Genomic DNA, 18,731 nt, shown 5'->3' with positions numbered 1-18,731 from the left:
TTGAGTAATGCGTGTATGTGATGTGTGTGTTCCTTTAAAACTTAATAATACACTTGTTTTTTACTTTCAAGTAAAAAAAATTGCCCTTATAATGATACTTTCACACGTCAATTATTACTGCGACTTATTCAGACTTGTTAAATGCAATCTAATGATTGCTAAATAATCGTTACTGAGCGCATTTCACGTTCGACGAAGAAGATGAAGACAGAAAGAGGCGTATTCGGAATTCGGATTGCCACCTGAGTGTTCCTTGGATCACTCAGAAGTCATGTCATCCTTGTTTAATGTTCGGTAAACAACAAAAATGACATGACATTCGGGGAACACTCAGATGGGAATCCGAACATGCCCAAGAAAGACCTCAATTAGGCCGGTATTCATAGTCAGTTCTTATATTCAAGACCGTCTTAAGTACGGTCTTAAGAAGTCACGAACCAATCAGAAGACTGCATTAGCGTCTTAAAACATTACTTAAGACGGTCTTGAAATAAGACTTGAATACCGGTCTAAGAATCATCAAGAATTGTAGAATATCAATCATGAAACTTTTTTTCTAAAATGAAAAGTGAAAAGTGAAAAATTTCTCCATTAATTTCAATCTTTAAAGTTTTCACCTTTCTTTTCCATCCTAGGGATAAAGTTTCATGATTGATACCCTGATTAATGCCCGTATTCATAGTCAGACCTTGTACTTAAGGTTTTCTTAAATTTATCTCTAAATGCTCAGCAGCCAATGAAATAATTCGTAGAGTATCTAAAGATAAATTTAAGGAAGCCTTAAATGTAAGGCCTGATTATAAATACGAATGTAAGAACCTAAATAGCGATCGTAATTTTTTTCCTAGGGTGGAAATGTAAAAAGTGAAAATTTTTGGTATGAATTTTTTGTTTCTATTTTCACTTTTTACGTTTTCTGTTTAAAGAAAAATTTGCTACTCTGACTGTATTATCTTCCCTTAAAGATCCTTAAAATCCAATAATTTTCTTTATGCATATGTTTTTACGGCTATGCAAGTTTGTGACTACATTTAAGCGGGGAACACAGACTCTTGCATAACGCATAACATATAAAGCATAAGAAATTCAACCAATCCAGAGTTCTTTATTTCATGGAAAGGAAGGAATTGAAAGGAGGACTTTAATTGATTTATTTTTTTATACGTGTTATGCATTATGCAAGAGTCTGTGCTCCCCGCTTTAAGGGATTCACATATAAAATGCATAACAAAGCATAAATCATCACATAAGGACGCTAACCCAATGAACATCTTATGTAAATCAATATGGTGACATTATGCTAAATACTCATTGGTCCAGTAATCTTAAAGCTTAACCACAATAGGCACTGGCAATAGGCACAAGCAACAATGAATAACGAACCATCCAATCAGAACTCTGGTAAGTGTAAGTTCGATATTATATCCCAGAGCTCTGATTGAACAGCTTGTTATTCCTTGTTCCTTGCGTCTATTGACTATTGTATTTAAGCCTTTGTATTATGCTTATGCTGTTATGCATTTCATGTATGAAGCCCTTTAAACCGGTGTTTCATGGAGCGGAAATTTACAGCGGAAATAGCGAGACCAATCACAATCGCAGAGAAGAAACCAGAGTGATGGCCCTGCACACAAAACGCGGCAACGCTTGCCGCGCGGCAAAAGTTAACGCGATAGCCAATCAACGTCTCGTTTGCTCGAAAGTAATAGATATATAATTTCCACCGCACAATAAAAGTTGCATTCAATCCAACTTTTGCCGCGTGGCGGAAGTAAATTATTTTCATCATTTCTAGAAGTGCATAGTGAGGCCAACTTAAGAACATAGAATTATTGATTAATGCGATGACTTTTGCCGCGCATTACCGCGTTCTGTATGCGGGAACCGTATGATGAATCATGCTCCTACCATATCTCCTACTCACTTCAACAGTGCACTAAACATGGCGGCTTCCAAGTGACTTCGCTCCACTCTCCCGATTCTCTTTAGGTTTGTTCGCGTCGCATACTCTAACGTTCTCTACTACCAGCATTTATTCATCTAACGCGCTCATTGAAGTGAATAGAAGCTACAGCAAGAGCACATTGGAGCATGCTGGAACATGCGACGCGACAAACCTGGTAGCAAGCATAGTTTTCGTCTATTTTTATAAATGTTTTAAAGCAATCTCATCATTTTGTTTTATCTAAATTATCTTTATTTTTAAATGGTACATAATAAAAATTAACGTGTCATTTCTCGCTTCTGACATGATTCAATCTCGCTGTGGTACTTAGGAGCCTTAAAAATGATCGAAATAAATTTTATATTATAAAAATTAGCCCGCCAACGCTGGAAAGTTGGATAGAAACAAACTTTTAACATAGTTAACATAGTTAACATAGTTAAAATTATATAGAATAAACACAAACGAAATGAACATCAAGCGTTTAAGCGTCGTATGAAATGGCATCTTTAGGCCCACAGTTTCACAACTCATTATTACTTAAAATAAATTAAATCTCGGTTAAAAGTTAATCATAAGTTGTGGAACTGGACAAAAATGAGCTTCGTGTAACTATCTGTTAACTTAACCGAGGTTGATGAAAGAAACCCCATTTCCACAATGTAGATTAACTTTAATTTCGGTCGCCATTATGAGATAAAAATGGATAAAAAAATCTATAATTTTTTTTTCCAGCTTTGAACACACCAGCGACAAGTATGTACATTAGCATGTATATTTTAATTATGGGAAAGAAATTTTCATTCTGTGAAACCACTACGAAGAAATTCGACAGAAACAAAAACATCAAAAACGTTTTATCGGTAATACAGGTGACTCCAGTATCTCCTTAAATAATTGGTCTTGGTGAAATCGCGCCCTTATTCGCAGGAAAGTGCATGTTGGGGAACATTTGATTGGTTGTTTCCAGTATTGCTATCGCTATTATGCGATACATTTCATCTTATCTTCGACGAGATACTATTAAAAACTGTCGGACCTAGGCAAATTTTGACTATCAATGGAGCCCCAGAGATCCAGAGATAATTAAAGAACAATGACGTTACAATTAATAAAAATTTTGCGATTATTAATATAAATATTTCAATAATACATTATTAAATTCGTGATTTTTTAAATCATATAAATGCTGTATAAGTATGCATATTTTTAATGCTATAATATCTTATATATTGCCGAAAAATTACAATTTTTTCTCTGCAGTTATCATCTCTATTGATAATCAAACTCGGATGACAATTAATTAAAATCAGTTTTAAATAAAAATTTAGTATCATTAAATTTTAAATATATATGTATACATATCTACAAAACTAATAAATCATAAAATTATTAGTTTCTTACTCTTAATCACTTAAATTTTAATAGGCACGCAAATTTCCATAAGCACCGACCGTCTTAATAACAATCTTATCAATGACCTTATTAATTCCACCAAGGTACTATCAACATCGATCAAGTTCAGCTGTCAACATCCACTTCAACGTTTTACGAAAGTTTCCAAGTTTTTTATTAATAATTCTCGCTGTTGCTAATCGACTATAAAAAAACAACTTTTCACAAGAACGAAATTGTCAATATTTCTAATAGATTACAGATTTCTTGCAATGTGTGTACACATAATTAGTTACATATATCATACATTCGATAACATACGATATGATGCTAATAATTGTATAATTAATAAATTCATTATAAATCTGTTTTTTTTCTTTCGAGAATTAAAAATGTGAACGTAACTACATCGATCTTCGTTCACATTCTGCTTCGTTTTATCGAATCAAAGAATCCTCTCGTAGAATAAGAGATACGCTTGACTTTGTAACACTGTATTTTCATCTACCTCTGATACCCTAGAATAGATACAATAAATATAGAATAAACAGAATAAATATAAAAAATTATAATAAATGTCAAATGGCGATGAAACAAATAGTGTAATAAATATACTAGTAATTACTCATATTACACATAAAATAAATTAGCAAACAAGTGTAACAATTTTTATTACATTCTCATGACAAGGAACAATTGCATGCAATATCAATTTTTTATGAGATTTGTGCTTAGAAAATTACGTTTAATTTTCTAAACAAAAAAGCAACTTCTGGAATTAATTTTATAATCTCCTGTAGCTGATATTTGTTATATGTACATATCTTTTTTTGTGTTTTATGATAAATATGTTATAATAGCAAGAATCTTACCGAGAATCTGATACATAATACCATTTCCCAGGTGGTGGTTCCACAATGGATATACCTTTCGCTGATGCTTCTTCCTCATCTGAATCTGAACTACTCGATTCATTATTCGCTTTAGGATCTTTATCCTTTGGAAGAAATTTCCATCGAGGATCATCTGGTGATAGTGGCAGTCTCGTCTAACAGGAATGTAAAGTAAGAATTCAATAAGTAACAGTAATTTTTCAAATTTATTATGCCACAATCATATATTTTTTTACAAAGAAAGATCATCAGAAGTAGAAATATCTAATATTTTTGTATTTTTTCTTTGACTTTTTAGTTTTTATTGCAATATGGTTGCAACAACTTTAATAAATTCTTCCAATATAATCATATAAATAAAAAGATAAATCCATATAAATACGGAGTTCTAACATATTTTTATTTAAAGTTTTTTTCAATGCACGTTTTTATTTATATTTTTTGAGAAATAAGTTCATTATCTTATCTTTTTATAAAATCTGAAATATCCCGTGTTAAAGTGCAAAAGTTTCAAAATCTGAATATAATTTACCTTGACATAAGCAACGTAGTGACCACCATGAACAGTTCCACTGTGCTCGACGACTCCATAAAGTGCATAAAGTCGAGATTTTTTGCGATCTGTGCAAACCGGTGCCAAGTCCAATAATATCGGAAACGACACATGCTTGAAAACCTTCCGAAAACCGATTCTCTGCGTTTGAAATCTTTTCAAATGCAGTATTAATATCGGGGGTACTTGAGAGATGAGGTATTGCTTTGTACTTGAAGTGCATACCATCTTCGACGAACCTTCCTGAGTCTGAGAAAAAAAAAAGAAAAGTGAAAATGAAATGATATTATTCTCACTTACATAAGGAGACAAAAAAGAAAATGTTATAACAATTCTCACATATTTCTCGAATGTACCAAGTTTCTTTAGAGATCTTGAGAAGGATCACTTTCTTTTCTTTTTGAGTTACCTTCTTCTCACGAGCTGTGCATGCCTCGCATACGACTTTGTTACTTCCCGTCATTAGTTCTAGCGCAGTGAATTGATTCAAGCACGATTCCACGGAACATTCACCCTCCTTGGTTGTGTACCTGCCAGGTGATTGATGCCCGGCGATTCCCAGCCTAGACATTCCCTTCACTATGTCACCAAGTTTTTTATATACATCTTGTTCTTCGGGATCATCTCCGTTCGAAATTCTCCGTTCGAAGTTTCCGTTATTATATTTCTCTCTACCATATCTCGATAAAGTAGTAGTCCATGTTTTAACACCATCCAATCTGAGAAAATACCACACTTAATTCAAAGGAGAATGTAGTTAGGACCATTTTTCGACCAAAAATGAAAAAATTCTGAGATGTACAAATTACACATAATATTAAACGGCTACTACCGAAAAACTGCCCTAACTTAACATCCTCCTTTCAAATATCTAAAAAGATCTTCGAAAATACATGTTTAACATTTTTTTTATTGCCTATGTATGAAATTTCTATAATTTTGAATCTAAAATTAAAAAAAAAAACATTCAAAAGAAAGAAATCAAATACTAATTTTGTCATATAAAAACATATTAAAGAGTTAAAATGTAAAAAATCCAGGATTTAAGAATCGTAAAAATCAATATTCAACAAGCAAATTTAATAAGCTTAAGCTTTCAAGAAACTGGAAAATTGAAAAAACATCAAAAAATTAAAAATTTTTTTATGTTCAAACATCTGAATATCTGACCTTTCTGCAATTTTTTCATTATTGACAGGACTAGTGGGACTCCCCTTAGAAGCAGCAGAGCTACTTAGACTTGCGGTGGGTATCTCGGGGCTTGTGACGTCAGAGTTGACGATTATAGAGCTGACCAATGCCGTGGCCAACACTTCGTTCTCGGAGCTGATGGTACTGATGTTCCTGTCAGTCTTCTCGAACGGCATCCTGGTTTGAGTCAAGTCCGTCATCGATACATCGATTGGACTAGGACTAGTTAATGCGTTAATGTTCACTGGATGTCTAACTTGTGCTGGGTCCAAATTACTGTTGTCCAGATTACTGTCCTCAGGGCTGATTGTGCTATTAAAATCGTTGTTTGGATGATGATGATGATGATGATGATGGTGATGGTCAGCAGGAGATACAGGACTGGTGACAGCGGATGCTTTCTCAGAGCTATAACCAGACTCTCCAATCTCCGGATGAGAATTGTCCATCTCAATATTGTCTTCCACGTCGGCGTCGCTCTCTTCTAAAAATAAAAAAATTTTTATATAACTTTGTTTAGTAGAAGATGAATATTGAAAATGGGAAAATGTCTTCCTTTTGGAACATTTGTATAGCGCACAAGAAAGATCCGAATTGTTATAAATAGCTTCTCTATATCTACGGCAAAAGAAAAAGAGCTATACCTGATTTCAAAACATTATCATTGTTTTCTTCCGCGGGATTATTTAGATCCATTAACGCGTTAGAATTGTTATAATTCTCGTGCCTTTTATTTTTTCGATTCTTCCTCGCTGCCTTTTTCTCCTTCTTCAACTGCTTCCATGGCGTATCCTCCGATTTCCAAATCTCCGTCTGACAATCATGTTGTTGAATGTTCATCATGTCAAAAGCATCCTCAAATTCGCTATTCTTCCTTCTATATATCAAAATTATCATATACTATTTTAGAAGTTAATAAAATTAATTATTGTAACCTAAAGAAAATAAATAAGTTTTTTTCTTTACTTTAAGAGTGGAGGCTGTGGCTTATCCGCAGTGACAGGTAGACTCAAGTCTAGAAATGGCTCGGTGCGTTGCGACGAATGATGACAATCCAGGCACTCTAGAGTAGATACTAACACGCCGCGAAATACTACTTCTGGTCCTAACAACCTCGTACTGGCCTGATTGCCATAGAATTTCACGCGAGATTTCAGACCCTTTTCCACGCAATCCGGCTTTGTTTTTCCGCTCAGGCCGACCTCCTTTAGAATTATGCTCTGGTATCTCTGCAGAGCGACATACATAACTTTAATTTATTAGGTATACAAATTAATTCTCGGCCCCTACCTTTTAGCGACCTCAGAATCATTTAAGTTGAAATTACCTTTCTCCGCCCTCTCTATAGTCATTTTGAAGTGCCATCTTTTAACTTTAAAATGAGGGAGGGGGGGGGGAGTACAATACTTGATCTTCTTGTGAACATAACTTGAAATATCAGCAGTAAACACGATGTCGTTCGAAAAGCAACATTTGAGAGGCACTGTCTTCTTTTTGTGTTTCAACTTAAAAAAAAACGCTACTGAGGCGAAAGAAATGATTTCTTCGGTTTTGGATGAAAATTCTACGATATCATACAGCACATATAAAAAATGGTTCCAACAGTTTCGAGAGAGAAATTTTGAGGATCGTGAACGCCCTGGTTAACCAAAAAAAGTGGAAGACGAGGAATTGGGGAACATTTTGGATGAGAATTCTTGCCAAACTCAATCGGAACTTGCAAATGCGCTTGGAGTAACACTTGGAGCAAGACGTTTCCTATCGCCTAAAACAGCTGGAGAGGATTCGCAAAGAATGTCAATGGGTGAGTCATAAGCTTACTCCTGAAAACAAAAACAGACGCCATGATACTGCTCTCTCCTTGTTTTCTAGATTTAAGAAAAAGGTTTAAGGAAAAGGACTTTTTGCACAAAATTGTTACTTGCGATGAAAAGTGGATATTATACGATAATCCTAAAAGTGTCCATTTAGGTGAGCCGTTAACGAGCATCGCAAAACTGATCCATACAAAAAAGGCTATGCATTTAATGAGATCAGAAGGGCGTGATCCATTATGAGATGCTCCGACAAGGTCAGTGACTGCTGAGTTTTATCAACAGCAATTAATTCGTGTAAATGACGCTCTTGAAAAAAAGCTCATTTACTGGCAGTGGAAGAAGAAAGATGATACTGCTGTAGGATAATACTCGGCTCCGTACAGCAAAAAACATTCTGGAAACTGATTTAGGCTGGGAAATTCTCCCTCATGCGGCGTATTCTCCAGACTTAGCCCATTCGGATTATCATCTATTTCGAGCCCTACAACATTTAACTGATTCTCAATTCAAGTCGGATGAAGAGGTCAAAAAAAGTTTCGATGAATTCATTAATTCAAAGCCACCATTCATCATCATTTTTTCGATCTGGAATCTGGCAATTGCTTGAGAGATGGAAAAAATGTATAAACAGCGAGGGAGATTACTTTGAAGATTGAGTTTGTATTCATGTTTTTATAAATAAATGTCAAAATTAGTAAAAAAAGGCCGAGAATTAATTTGTACATCTACTTTTATCATTATATCATATTGGATACACAAATTAAGAACTCGTTTTAGCACTAAATTTAACACATTGCTTTTAAAACATTGATTTCCTACGCATTTTTTAAAATAAAAAAATCTATCTGAAATATAATATAATATAAATATAATATAAAGTTCTATAGAGAATATGTGTATAAATCTAAGTTTTAAATGCAAATCTAACGAAAAATAATAATTATGGAATTTTAAGTGTAATGGAATCTTTATTGTAGCACATTAATATCTGCATGAAGTAAAATCTTAATATAAGAATAATGAACGATTTATTTAAAAAACCGTATGTTATATCTTAATATAAGAGTTTTCTTTCATTTCTTTAATATACTCTCTGTGGCCATTAAAAAATAAGAATGGTTTTCATAAACAGAAAAAAGGAGGGAGTAAAAACGACAAATTTTGGCTGGATATATTCAAAATGCACTTATCATTTTGAAAGTCCATACATTTATGAAAGAAAGTTTATTTACAAGCTTCCAAAAATGATGATGATTGTTTAAATGCTTTGCAAAAACTTATTTTATTTTTAGTAAACAGGGTTGACAAGTAACGCGTTATTTGTAATGTTGTTACCGTTACAAGTTTTCGGTAACAAATGAGTAACGACGTTATATTTTCTTCTGAGTATCGTTCATAGTAACGCAATTACATTTTTAGGGTAATGGTAACGATTACGATTCACTAGTTACTTTTATCGTTACTTTATTTCTAACTATGTAAAAGTTTAGTCGTAATTATAGCCCTAAGAAAGAGATGAAACATTAACAGTCTGATTGGCTGTCTAAATCACGCGATCATGATGCCATTTTTTCATTTATTCACAGTTCACACGTATAGACTAACTTAGAATCTTTACAGTATATTTAATTTCTTAAAGTAAAATTTTTTCTGTGTCAGATCTCACAAATTAAATATATGTATATAATGCAGATTACAAACAATATTATTTTTTTATTATAATATAATTTTATTCTTAGAGTATTCACGATGAGTTATTCGTATCTTGTTTCTTTTCTTCGGAATACTGCATCTGACTAATGCTTTCTATCCTTTCCTTCTTTTTAAATATATAACTTCATAAGTATTTTTTTAAAGATGTTAAAATATATACAGGGTGTAACTGAAATAATAACCACTAATCATAATTTTTGTATATTTGCAAAAATTATGGAAATTAACTCACACACTAACGACCCATTGTGCGTACAGTAAAAGAAAATTGTATATGTATTAAGAATTAAACGTATAATTTAAAGATATTTTATTAAAAGTAATACGAAAAATAAATTTATTTAAGTATAAAAATTACAAAAAATGCAGTACATATTATGTAATATGATAATATCTATTTTATTTATGAAAATAATGCACAATGTTTACTATAGGCACATATTTTTTTAGCTCTATTCCTCTACTAAAAAATAGAATTTTGATATCTTTTTTATATTTACCGCAAAAAGCCGTATATAATATTCTATTAGTATCAAGAAAAAAAAAGTAATGAAAAAGTAACGACTCGTTATATTTTGAGTAACGATAACAGTAACGAATTACTTTTGTAAATCAATAACGAGTAACGGGAACGAATTATTTTTTAGGAAAAAGAACGGTAACGATAATGAGTTATTTTTATGAGGTAACGTTGCCAACCCTGCTAATAAACAGTGATAAATTTCATAACTAACGATGTGTTTACATTTAACACATATTGAATCATTAAATATTGTAAGAATACAATACTAGGAAGATCTATAAATATTTAGGGTTCCATCGAAATACCAAAATATATCGAAAACTGAAAGATATTTAAGAGCACTTTTTTACTTACTCGGAGATCTTCATTTCGAACTATTTCCAATAAGTGTCGAAGAAACTCATGTGAATCGTGCTGTCCTCCATCGACGCATTGCGTAGTCTTTTTCCTGAGCTTACAGAGAAGATTCAAAGGAGTATAAGTTTGATGGCCGTTCGTGTTTTGCATTTTCGACAGCGTTTCACAGAGAATTGATGTAAAACTGCCCCATCGCTCCAAGGTCCCCTCGATTGGCGGCTGTAAAACAAATAAAGAAAATAATTAGCTATTTGACGAAGAAAATACAAAATTTCAGTTATTTTTTATATCTCTAACGATATTGATACGATTTTTCTTATATGAATCTTTAACAACATTGACATATCTTCTTTTGTCAATTTAATTGATTAGATGATTAAATTTGACTTCGTCAGTTTATCAAACATAAATTCAAATAATTCACTTAATAATGAACTCGGCTTATTTTACTTGTATTCAATAAATATTCATTTTTTTTTTTTGTAAATCATATTGCTTCATATATTAACAATAATAATAATAATAATAACTTTATTGAGTGCAGTGGTAACACAGAAGTTAATACATCCAAAATATGATACATGATATCAGACCAGTTGCACGCAATAGGCGGACAATAGCTAAACAGCTGATTCGAAGCTATACCTGAATATAAATTGCATAAGTTTACAAAACACAAATGTACAACTAATAATAATAATTTGAGCTTTATATATGCAAGTATTTGTAACAAAGATTGTAACGTAATATAAACAAATTGTAGTTGAATTAGGTGCAGTCGATTTAGTTCCAGTACAAAGAAAACAATGATATATTACATAGCTCAGAGTAATTAATCGCAAATTAACATAAAGTGACTTGCTATTATGACATAACACACGCGCGCGCGCGTTAACTATTAGCATATCATATAAGAAGTATACATAATAGTACCATCATATCAACTTTTTTGTAGTAATGTATCTAGTTATCCCAGAACGAAATTTAGACAGATTTAGTTTAAAGTGTAAAGCCGATGAAAGAGCATTAAAAAATGCAGTATATGAGAAGGCATTTTGAAACTTTGACATGTAATGAATGGGACATGAGAGTTCATATTGCTGGCGAATATTTGAAAGAGAACTTGAATGAGAATCCGCATTAAACATATTAATTCACAAAAATTTCTAGGGGTATTAGTACGGAAAATATTGTAGGTTAAACAACAAATGAATTATGAAACATTGGAAGATGTTTGATCATCTAGAAAAAGAGTAATATGATCATATTTTTTAATACCATAAGAAAAACGAAGACAAGCATTTTAAACTACCTGAATTCGAAGAAGACAACTTTGATTGAGACAAAGAATATATACAATATCAGCATAGTCGAACAATGATACAACAAGATTGCATAACATGTAGTTTTTGTGAGATAGATAGATGTATCTTGTTGTTTGTTTAAAGGTTTCTCGTCTTCAAGGAATGACGCAGTACCACAATTTGCTTATTTTCAGTTATCTTGAAATTAATTTACATTTTCAACACTGTTACTGCTGTAGTGAAATTGTTTCTTCCCAGAAAAATTGCTAGTATCACATATGCAGAATGATAAATCTAAGAAGCAAATCTAGATCTTTTGCTTAACAGGCAACTGTTGTAACATTAAACAATCCAGCATCCCACAAAGATCTTGAGATAATAAAAGACAATTTTGAGTGGTAAACATACCAGCTCCACTTCCTCCTCAGCATCGACAGGTTTGTGCTTTCCACCTGGCAAGACAAATTTCTGCCCAGGTATACGTAGGTCATCCAACACTTTCACCAAGTAAGGCGTTTGCGCTAGACATTGAAGTACAGCATTGAAGAAACACGTGTTTCCTAGATTTGCTAAGCCCTATAATGCATAATTTAAAAATTCTTTAATTAAAATAAATATTTTTAACATTATTATACAATTTATCTTCACATTATTGCATTCTACATTAAAAAAGAAATTGTAAAATCATGAAAAGAGAGATTAAGAAGAGCAACTTGAAATTAAATTATATAAAAAAGGATGTATCATATAATTCATATACCCCGACTTTAGGAAGATTATTCAATATTTTATGTTCTTTCTCCTGTATGTCAATTATCATCTCTTTTTGGCACTGAATCGCTGGCATTTTCGATTGAGATATTTGTGGTATATTAACATATTTTTTGATAAACTCTACAGTTTCTAGGAGTTTTTTCCTGAAAAGTAAATAATAAACAAAATATATATATTTGTGAACATAAACATGCATTTTAATTGGTGTATGCAAATACAAATAATTATTTTTTAAAATTTTATATTTAATATTAAAACATATAGGCATAGTTCAATTATATGAAAATAATCTATTTTTTTCTATTATATTATTTTTTAATATTTTCCTCAACCTTTCAGGCAAATTATAGACTGTATTCATAATAAATAATAATAAATAAAGGGCAAAGTAAGAGTCAACACATTTCTTTAAAAAATCACACTATTAAAAGAATATATTACAAATAGATGTAAAATTACATAATGCAAAAATAAAAAGTTACAAGTTTCGGCTATCGGATTGAGCCCTCTTCAGATACAAAACATATCAAAAAACAGTAGTACAATTAACAATTGTCGCAAATAATTATCGCAAATGTTCGCATATATGTACATAATATTCAATACGGACCGTGGTGATCCGTATCAGCGAGCGTACACAACAATCGACACACAATGTCCGTCTTTCACGTCTGTGTTTCGCTTGTTTTTATATATTCCAATGGCTATTTTCTATACTTATATGGATACACTTGTTGAGTAATTTACACATGTTTTGAACTTTTCCAAGAGATATGATACACTTTTGACTGTTCAATCGTACGTGAAGAATGTCGAGTTCTACATCAAGACTCACCCGAACTATAAATATTATGAATATGCGAACATTTGCGATAATTATTTGCGACAATTGTTAATTGTACTACTGTTTTTTGATATGTTTAATGTCTGAAGAGGGCTCAATCCGGTAGCCGAAACTTGTAATTTTTTATTTTTGCATTATGTAATTTTACCTCTCTTTATTTGTAATATATTCTTTTAATAGTGTGATTTTTTTAAAGAAATGTGTCGACTCTTACTTTGTCTTTTATTTATGTTGTATAGGAAGAGTCCTTCAATCTGTTAATTGGTATTCATAAGTTAATATTTCATATGTCATATGACAAAGCTGTTGATTGACTGTAAAACAAAGAGGTTCTCAAATCTTTCTATTCTAGCTAGTCAATATGCTAAAAAAATGTATCGTACGATCAATCAATATATGAAAAATGTATCATATGAATCAACCAATGAATTGTAATAACTCTCGCGATAATCGCCTGTTCACGTTCCTTGTATTATTTTATGCTACGCGACTCGATAACTTCTTATAACGAGCTCATATTTGCACCGAGATGATTGGTTGTAACTACGGAATTGCGCACTTGAGAAAATTCTTGTAATTGTTCTCATTTCAAATATCAAATATACGTTTGTCATTTTTTTACTATTAAAGGAAATAATTTTTATTTGTTCTTTCGCTTTCCGATTTACTCTCGCTTCGAATAACCCATCCCCGCCGTCCGTGCAAGGCTGAGCTGCCATCCGTCGCATTAAAGAAATATTGAGAATAATTATTCGAGATTTAGAGGAGTAACAAAGAATGGCACGCTAACTCATGCCTGGCGCCCAACTTACGTTAAGAGTGAATTCGCGATAATTCAGTGAGTAGCTACCGACTTAAAGTATCAGATTACAATCTGTTGAGTCATTGGCTGTTGAATTGCAATAATAGAAAAGCGACGAAGTTGTCAGTCGAAACTACAGTTACAAATTACAGAAAAATTTCCATGAAATATCATCTATAGTCTGTTCTTATTTCAAGGGCGTTTCAAATAATGTGGCTGGCTTATATCTTAAAATTATACTTAAAGTAATCTTAAATATAAAATGCGACTATGAATACCGACTATAGATTTCAGTGCGATAGAAAGATTAATCTTTGCTTGCAATAAATTCATTAACAATTTGGAAACAATTATTTCAAAAGTTGAAGAAATTTATAGAAAGAATATCACGATTGATTAAACATGTTTTATTAGTGAAAGGTGGTTCTTTTATGTGAAGTTTGACAAACAAAATAACTATATTTCATTTTTATTAAAATAAATAAATTTGTTTTACAGCTAAATGTCTATTTCACTTAATGTAGATATTGAATCAGGGTATCCTGATATTTGGCTAATCAATTCAAGAACAATTCTAGGACATGTCAGGTAAAAATCTTTTCAAATAAATTAATCTTCATCAGTTGATCAATTTCATTGATTCGCGCAAATATTGTGCCTTTTTATATTAAAATTTCAGAATTCCATGATGAATTAATTAAAACGCAAATAAATTTGAAACAATATTACTTCATGCTTTATAAATAATAAATGAACATTCAACAACAAACGATTTTATAATTACATTAAATTCATATTTTCTATTAATAACTTGTCTTATTGTATCTTTAAGAAAGTGTTTACATCCAAACACAACATTTCTTTTTATTAACATATCACAAACATCACTTTATAAACTTATTAATTAATTGACATTTCATAAGTTATTAGTCTAATTTTCAATGTACATACTTGCTTTTAAAGTTTCATCTACAATAATCATAAAATTCATCATTATCAACATAGTTTTTGCACATAAGCAGGAAATATTTCTTACTTCTTTCTTTTTTCATAATTCAATTTTTTTAAATAAAAGAATAACAAAAATTCCAGGTCAGTCCTGAAATTGTACAGGTATTTCAGAAGTTTTTCAAGATATATTAAATTCCAGAATAATTCTAGAATTTAAAGACATTCAAGGATTGCTGGATATTCTGTTGAATTACTAATTTTGGTGATATCCAGAAATGTTTGGACAATAAATATCAAATTTCATAAAAAATATTAGATAATTTATTTCTACACTTAATATATTAAAATAGTTTATCATTTAGCTCACCTACTGTTAGGATGAACTTCAATTTCACACTGATAGCACCAAACACTCCAATGATAAGAATCTGTCACCATGCAATGGCAGTCGCTATGAGGCTTCCTATAATGGTCAAAGGCATGCTGCTTTTCCTCTTTACTACAGCCTTGTTCTCCACATTGCAAGCAAATCCACAGAGGCTTTGAAATATCACACTGCAAATTTAAATAATTTTACATTAGATTTTAATAGCTAGTATATCGTTTCAATCAAATAATTGTATTTACAATCTCCTCTGCTGTCTTGAGATCCATCTCCAGTTTTTTGCACATGGAACATTTGCTCAATATACCAGTCTTTTTAAAATTTTTTTTTACTTTGTTCAAGTTAATGGCCTTTGCTATGTGCGGACATTTTGCACCTGCTAACAGTCAATTAATATTACTCCTATAATAAAATATAAGTTCAATTTAAATGTCTTTTTAAAGATTTTATAAATAGACATTTTTGAATGTGTTAAATTTTAAAATTTGTTTTTAAATTATTAAGTATTCGGATGTAAAATCTCTCGACTTAAAAATTTCTAAATTTGTATTGCTTTGTGTTGCTAAATTTCTAAGCTGCGCGATTTGCTACTAACTCTATTTTGAGAATTCAAAGATATATCCCTAGGAATCAGAGAAAGACCGCAGCGAACATAAAAAATTAAAAATTAAAAAAATAAGGAAGCTCGACAATACAATTATCTCCAAGATAATTTCGAAGATATCAGAAACTCTCAGGGAAGCACGCGTTTCTAACCTGAACACGTCTCCTCACAAGACTCTGTGGAAGCCTCACTGACATCCGGATTTGCGTCCGGTTGTCTGTTCCGCTTTTTACTCATCTCGCCGCACTATTCGTAAAAGTTCTCGTTTTCGCGTGCACACGTCCGTGTTCACCGCTCCACAGATCACCTCGTCAATTGAACCCTTATTGTGACCTGACGTTTGCGTGCGTAAAAAAAACCATGTGGAAACTGGGCTGCGTTCTACTTAAAGGTGCCTTTTCATGATGCTCGACACTCATTTTCAGCGTCTTAAAATAAGTCACGTGATTAAAATGACGCTTGATATTCGTCAATATTTATCATATGACTTATTTTGATGCCGAAAATGAGCGTCGAGCATCGACATGAAAAGACATCTTTAAGCCTTAAGCCATAAGGAATGGACGAATTACAATCAATTATTTTCCTCGCATTCGACTGCAGTTGATCAATTTCTTACGGCTTAAGATTTAAAATACCTATTATATATATCCGAACTAAGGGCTGACGCATACAAAATTTCTGTAACAGTAAGGAACTCCGCACAATGAAAGGAATAGAGAACAGAGAATAAGAATTTCAACCTATCAAAAATCATGTATTATAGAATACACAGTTTCTGATAGGTTGAAATTCTTAAAAGCATTCTATAATGCGTTGCAAACACTCGTTGCCAGTTGAAACGTTTATCGCGATAATCAATTAATGGTATTATTTATGCTTCTGATTGGTTCTGGTCGCTATAAACGTTTCAACTGGCAACAAATGTTTGCAACGCATTATATAATGCCTTGTATTCTATGTCCTCTATTCCTGGTTCCTTTTATTGTGCGAAGCCTTACCTTAAGACGTGAACTTAAGTCGATGAATCAATCAGGATATTTAGATCTCCCCTAATGGAAATAGAAATAGCAGTAAACTTATCCATAAGATGAGTTTCAATAAGTTGAAATTCACCTTATTGTAAGGTTATGAATAAGTTTACTGTTATTTCTATTTCTATTAGATTACGTAATCTAAAGCAGTATCCTGATTGGCTCATTGGCTTAAGTTTACACCTTCCGCATATTGTTGAATTTTGTGTGCGGCAGCCCTAATTGGTTTATTTCTTAAGCCCGATGTCCACGATGCTAGAAATCGGTCCGAAAGAAAAAATTAACAAATCACGTTAGGTGCATCCAGAAGAACGATTGCTTACTGAGCGTTCAGCGAGCTCTTGCATTTGATTGGCATATTCCATTAAATATAACAATGTAGACCAAACAGATAAAAGAGCTCGAGAGTTGAGCGGTTGTGCTTCTGAATGCATCCATTTGAATAATTTGATCACATGATCATTGCGATTGGTCAATTTTTTCTTCATTCGAGATCTCGGTCCGGCTTTACGATTTAAGGTACGTGTTCATGGTGTCGCTAGTCGCTCATATTTAACGACAAACGAGGCATGTGATTTCATATGTCGCTCATATAAATGAGTTAGCAGCGATAAATTTTTGACATGGGTTTTGAGCCAGGTACTTTAAAGATTTATAACAAGATTTATAACATCTTTTCTATAATTTCAAAAAAATTGAAATTTGCTTATTATTTATATATTGATTTGATTTATCAATATTCTTACTTCTTTCAAAAGACACTGTATTTTTTCATTATTTGTATAATTAATAAAATTGTGCTTTTTTTACGAATATTATGTTAATTACAGATTTTACGTTATTTACTATTTTTTTTATAGAAGAGTCTTGTTATACAATATATTATACACGCGCGCATGCATTAAATAAAAAATAATGAATTCTTTTAGATGTTCAGAAAATTCTGAAATATATGCCTGTCACAAATTTGAAACCGGATAATGAAGACGCAGAAAATGAGGAAAAGCTTTTGGCCAACTACAATACAAAGAAGAAATACAGACAAGTACGAGAAGTTTTTAAATTTGTAATATTTGTTTAGTAGTTTTTATTCATTAGATCAGGACTTCCCAAACTTGTGTGAATTTTTTATGACAAATATCCATGACTTAGCTAGCTCTAACAAATGTGGAAAAAGAAAGAGAAGAATAAATTATTCATTATTTTTTTTATTTAGAAATCTTTATTAAATATAATTTTGTAAATTTATTTCTCAAATACATGAAATGAAATATGTATTTGAAATGGAAGTGATTTGCGATCAAGTAAATTCAATATTTTGCGTCTAGTATTTCTAAGATGATCGCCTTTCTTTTAAGAAAATCTTACCATCTTGTCATTTGTATTTTATGTTTACTAAGAATCAAAAGGCGATTGAGATTTATATGATTAATTTGTAATTAATGATTACTTTTGACTTCTAGACGGTGATGTTCACTGCCACAATGCCACCGGCTGTGGAACGACTTGCTAGGACTTACCTGAGGAGGCCGGCTGTAGTGTATATTGGCAGCGTCGGTAAACCGACAGAACGCACTGAACAGATAGTTCATATAATGGGTGAAGCTGACAAACGAAAGAAACTTATGGAGATACTCAGTAGAGGT

The 18,731-nt window shown here is 31.9% G+C and overlaps 2 protein-coding genes across 4 annotated transcripts in view; one reads left to right on the top strand and one right to left on the bottom strand.

The window, feature by feature from the left end:
* Window positions 1-3,559: 3,559 nt before the first annotated feature.
* On the bottom strand, window positions 3,560-16,388 carry LOC108756037 (ubiquitin carboxyl-terminal hydrolase 16). 3 transcript variants are annotated; one of them, XM_018499581.1, is made up of 13 exons: window positions 16,204-16,388; window positions 15,690-15,826; window positions 15,430-15,617; window positions 12,452-12,608; window positions 12,100-12,267; window positions 10,385-10,606; window positions 6,944-7,206; window positions 6,622-6,854; window positions 5,957-6,461; window positions 5,196-5,505; window positions 4,766-5,035; window positions 4,213-4,388; window positions 3,560-3,858 (listed from the first exon to the last, which is right to left on the bottom strand). In XM_018499581.1, the coding sequence occupies exons 1-13, from the start codon at window positions 16,286-16,288 to the stop codon at window positions 3,786-3,788; spliced, it is 2,787 nt and encodes a 928-aa protein (XP_018355083.1). In that variant the 5' UTR covers window positions 16,289-16,388; the 3' UTR covers window positions 3,560-3,785. The 3 variants fall into 3 exon arrangements, with proteins under 3 accessions (XP_018355083.1, XP_018355090.1, XP_018355096.1); XM_018499588.1 differs by having other exon boundaries at window positions 15,690-15,823; window positions 16,204-16,288; XM_018499594.1 differs by lacking the exon at window positions 3,560-3,858 and having other exon boundaries at window positions 4,275-4,388; window positions 5,126-5,505.
* Window positions 16,389-17,641: 1,253 nt separating this feature from the next.
* Window positions 17,642-18,731, top strand: part of LOC108755686 (probable ATP-dependent RNA helicase DDX23) — a 1,917-nt gene continuing 827 nt past the window's right edge. The window contains exons 1-3 of the mRNA XM_018498846.1: window positions 17,642-17,724; window positions 18,015-18,130; window positions 18,549-18,729. Coding sequence (XP_018354348.1) covers window positions 17,709-17,724; window positions 18,015-18,130; window positions 18,549-18,729 — 313 coding nt within the window. The 5' untranslated portion in view covers window positions 17,642-17,708. The remainder of the gene's footprint in view (window positions 17,725-18,014; window positions 18,131-18,548; window positions 18,730-18,731) is intronic.

This window comes from Trachymyrmex septentrionalis, unplaced genomic scaffold, assembly GCF_001594115.1.
Source record: "Trachymyrmex septentrionalis isolate Tsep2-gDNA-1 unplaced genomic scaffold, Tsep1.0 scaffold126, whole genome shotgun sequence".
In the NCBI taxonomy this organism is placed as follows: Eukaryota; Metazoa; Arthropoda; class Insecta; order Hymenoptera; family Formicidae; genus Trachymyrmex; species Trachymyrmex septentrionalis.
The sequence above is the reverse complement of the archived record's forward strand: the minus strand, read 5'-3'. Positions and strand labels throughout refer to the sequence as shown.

Coding starts and splice junctions, on each gene's coding strand:
- LOC108756037 (XM_018499581.1), bottom strand. CDS start 16,288: ATGAGTAAAAAGCGGAACAGACAACCGGACGCAAATCCGGATGTCAGT. Junction 7,207..10,384: donor TTCGAAATGAAGATCTCCGA/GTAAGTAAAAAA, acceptor GTCGCTCTGCAG/AGATACCAGAGCATAATTCT. Junction 4,389..4,765: donor ACTACGTTGCTTATGTCAAG/GTAAATTATATT, acceptor CATTCCTGTTAG/ACGAGACTGCCACTATCACC.